Source organism: Cynocephalus volans, chromosome X, assembly GCF_027409185.1.
Source record: "Cynocephalus volans isolate mCynVol1 chromosome X, mCynVol1.pri, whole genome shotgun sequence".
NCBI lineage: Eukaryota > Metazoa > Chordata > Mammalia > Dermoptera > Cynocephalidae > Cynocephalus > Cynocephalus volans.
In genome coordinates this window covers 60123354-60126819 of record NC_084478.1, presented here as the reverse complement: position 1 = coordinate 60126819, position 3466 = coordinate 60123354, and the positions used below count along the sequence as shown (strand labels likewise).

The following is a 3466-nucleotide window of genomic DNA, read 5'->3' as shown; positions in this document are numbered from 1 at the left end:
GGTCTGCAGTAGGGAAACAGCTCAGCGCTTTCAGGGACTTGGTCTTTCCCAAGAAGCCTGGATGAAGTTACAGAAAATTATTTAAGTGAAACAAGCCAGCCACAGAGGGAAAGATACAAGCGAGAAAGAAGGAAGGAAAGAAAGACCACAGTAGTTCATTGGACTTGCAGAGGGAGAGAACATACCTAGGGTTGCCAGGTGCGGAGGGGGAGAAGGGAAGAGGGGCTGGGGAGAAGGTGGGTGGGGGACACAGGGTATAATTGCAATTTGTGGCCATAGGCATGCTGATAGTGTTGACCTGATCATCACATCTTGGGCACAGGTAGTGATGGTCAGCTTTGTACTCCAAGAATATGCACAAAATAAAAAAAAATAAAATAAGTAAAAAAAAAAAAAAAAAAAAAAATAGCAGCCGCCGCCACAAGGAAGACACCCTGTTCCTCCTCTCCCACACAACGCCGAGATCTGATGGGACAGCCCACTCCAGAACCAAGGGGCCCCGCACAGAGCCCCACCCTTGCTTTCATTCCTGGAAGGCCCGGGGCAAAGCTGTCAGCATGAAATACCCCCTGACTTTCACCTCAAGGGTCTCAGAGAGATAAAACCCTCATTGGTGGAAGGAGAGCAGCCTCAAGTCTTCAGAGGAGAAAGGTGATGCGGAAAGACAAGGCGAGGACCCGCACCTGCAAGAACAGAGGACTCTCGGAACCCCGCCCGCCGCACTCCGCCCCGCCCCCACCCCTGGGCGCTGAGAGACGCTGCGTGGCTGTTAGGCCCAACGGTGCTCCGTTCTGCGTCGGGACCTCCGGGAGGGAAAACTTTCAACTGAAGCTGGTGGACTCAGGTGAGCACAGGGTGAAGGAGAGGACCCTGAGTGAGGACACTCGTCTCTACAGCAGAGGGTGGCCACACAGCTCCCTGCCCCTGTGGCCTACCCTGGGATACCCCGGGCAGGGCTGTCAAGCGGAGGAGCCTCATTTTTCCCCGTGAGTGTTTCAGGAAGGTGGGGCCCTTGGTCTGATGGGGGCGAGCTTCAGAGCTGCAGGGGGAGGAGGCCCAGGCCCTGCCAACCGTTAACGTGCTGATCCTGAATGTGAGACGACAGCTTGGCTTAAAACCAAGGTGGTCTCTTCCGGCAGAAGGTGCCCACACTATCTCATTCTCCCTCTTCCAGGTGCCTGCCTTACCTGATCTCCTACACACGCTCCCTGACCGGAAGCATCATGCCTCGAGGTCATAAAAGTAAGCTCCGTGCCCGTGAGAAAAAACGCTGCCAGGCCCGGAGTGAGACTCAGAGTCTCCAGAGAGCTCAGGTCATTGCAGCAGAGGAGGAAGAAGCCCCTTGTTCCTCCTCTTCTCTTTGTGGTGGTGATTCTCAGGGCTCCCCCGCTGCTGGGCCACGTGGCAAATCACGGAGGCCTGGGAGAGCTCCACCCACCACTGCTGCTTCTGCAGGTGTTCCATGCACAAAATCTGATGGAGGTGCCACGAGCCAAGGTGAGGAAAGACCAAGCACCTCCCAGGCACCACCTACCACTGATCGTTCGTGCAAAAGCCCTGTAGGCCAGAAGGCGATTTTGTTGGTGTCGTTCATGTTGCGCAATTATAACATGAGGGAGCCCATAAGAAGGCAAGACATGCTGAAGTGTATCACCAGAAAGGACAGGCAGCACTTCCATGAGATCCTCAAGAGAGCCTCTGAGCTTATGGTGCTGGCCTTTGGCATCGAAGTGAAGGAAGTCGACCCGACCAGGTCCCATTATATGCTTGTCAACAAATTGCATGTCACCGGTGACGCAAGGCGGAGTGGTGGGACAGGCATCCTGATGACCGTCCTGTGTGTGATCTTCATGAAGGACAATTGCGCCGCTGAAGAAGATATCTGGGAAGTGCTGAATGTGATGGGGATATATGACGGAAAGAAGCACGATTTCTACGGGGAGCCCAGGAAGCTCATCACCCAAGATCTGGTGAAGGAAAGGTACCTGGAGTACCAGCAGGTGCCTCACAGTGATCCTCCACGCTTTCAATTCCTGTGGGGTCCAAGAGCCCATGCTGAAACCAGCAAGATGGAAGTCCTGGAGTTTTTAGCCGGCATCCATAATACCGTTCCCAGTGCCTTCCCGTCCTGGTATGAGGAGGCTTTGAGAGATGAGGAAGAAAGGGCCAGAGCCAGATTTGGAGCTATGCTTCTTACTGCCACGGCTCATGCACGTTCCAGGCTCCATTCCAGCAGTTTCTCCCACCCTTAGTGAAATCTGAGGTACTTTCCCCACTTTGTGTTTGAAAAATAGTGGGTGGCCAAGGCAGTGTTGGAGGGAGCACAGGACATATCATATCTGTATTCCTGTTCTGTGTGAGTAACTTTCAGATTTATCTTTTGTTGTTGTTGAAAGTTTTCAATTTTATTCTTTTAAAAAAAGGTTTATTAGCTTCAGAATCTAAGTATATAAATAATACTGGTTATATATTTAATGTTGCTTATGAAGCTTAAGAGTTAAGAGTTTTGCTATTTTCCCAAATAAATTGGAAAACCTTCCATCTTATTTAGCGATCTGAAACAAACAAAAAACATGGCACTGGAATAGGCATTTCTATAGAAATGTGAAAAAAATCAGCAAGAACATAGAATTAAGAAATAGGGAAAAAAAGTAAAAAATGGTAAATTCTTGACTTCTCTTATGACTTCTCTTCTGTTGTTCTGTAAAATAAAAGTTCTATACCTGGATTTGCTTGGTTTATTCAAGGATGTAGAAAAAGTTAAATTATAATAAATGTGACTTCTTGTTCAGTGTCGTTTTTACTCCTCAAATATTAATTAAACATTTGCTCTTTGGAAAGCTCCATGGTAGTACCAGGGATGGTAAGAAACAGAAGACCGAGCCACTGTCCATAGAATTTTAGTCTAGTGGCAGCTGTCATGTAAGGGAGATGGTAAGTTATCCTGTAAGAAATAAAAGAGAAGTGAAAAGAGTGTGTGTGGGGGGGGGGGGGTGGAGTTGGAGGTGGGACTGTTCCAGAGGAGAGCCATCTAGTGTAATATGCCCAGAGGCAAGGAAATTTGGGGCCTTGGAAAACCTCAAGTCCCTCAACGGGAGGTAATGTGAAGTTAAACTGGGTGATGGGTCAGAGGAGAGTGTGGGAGGGGTGAGTAGGGGCTGGACTCTCCGGTGGGGTGTCTCAGAGTTGGGAGACTAAGCCTCGAATGGAGAACTGCTTTTAGCAGTTACTTTGGGAACATGGATAAACCAGAGGGAATCTCCAACTGGGGCAGGGATGAAAAGTGTCCTGTGCTCTTGTCCCAGTGCAGGTGAACACAGTGAACAAGCTAACAGTTTTATACACATCATTTCCAAGGAGTTTCTGAGGAGTGTGATACTCCCTTGAGGTGGGATACCCAGAAACCACTGTGCTGACACTCCTGGCCTTGGGCTGGGGGAGTCATAGCCTGCTACATTAGAAGGGC

General features: G+C 49.6%; 1 protein-coding gene across 1 annotated transcript; it reads left to right on the top strand.

Annotated features, from left to right (window-relative positions):
- The first annotated feature begins 654 nt into the window (after positions 1 to 654).
- On the top strand, positions 655 to 2252 carry LOC134368007 (melanoma-associated antigen B4-like). Its single transcript, XM_063084634.1, has 2 exons — positions 655 to 986; positions 1175 to 2252. Exons 1-2 carry the CDS (start codon positions 655 to 657, stop codon positions 2250 to 2252), a joined length of 1410 nt encoding a protein of 469 aa, XP_062940704.1.
- Positions 2253 to 3466: the final 1214 nt, after the last annotated feature.

Excerpts from the sequence above, each read along its gene's own strand:
- LOC134368007 (XM_063084634.1), top strand. The coding sequence starts at position 655 with ATGCGGAAAGACAAGGCGAGGACCCGCACCTGCAAGAACAGAGGACTC. Across the intron at positions 987-1,174 it reads GAGGAGCCTCATTTTTCCCC|GTGCCTGCCTTACCTGATCT; the intron begins GTGAGTGTTTCA and ends TCCCTCTTCCAG.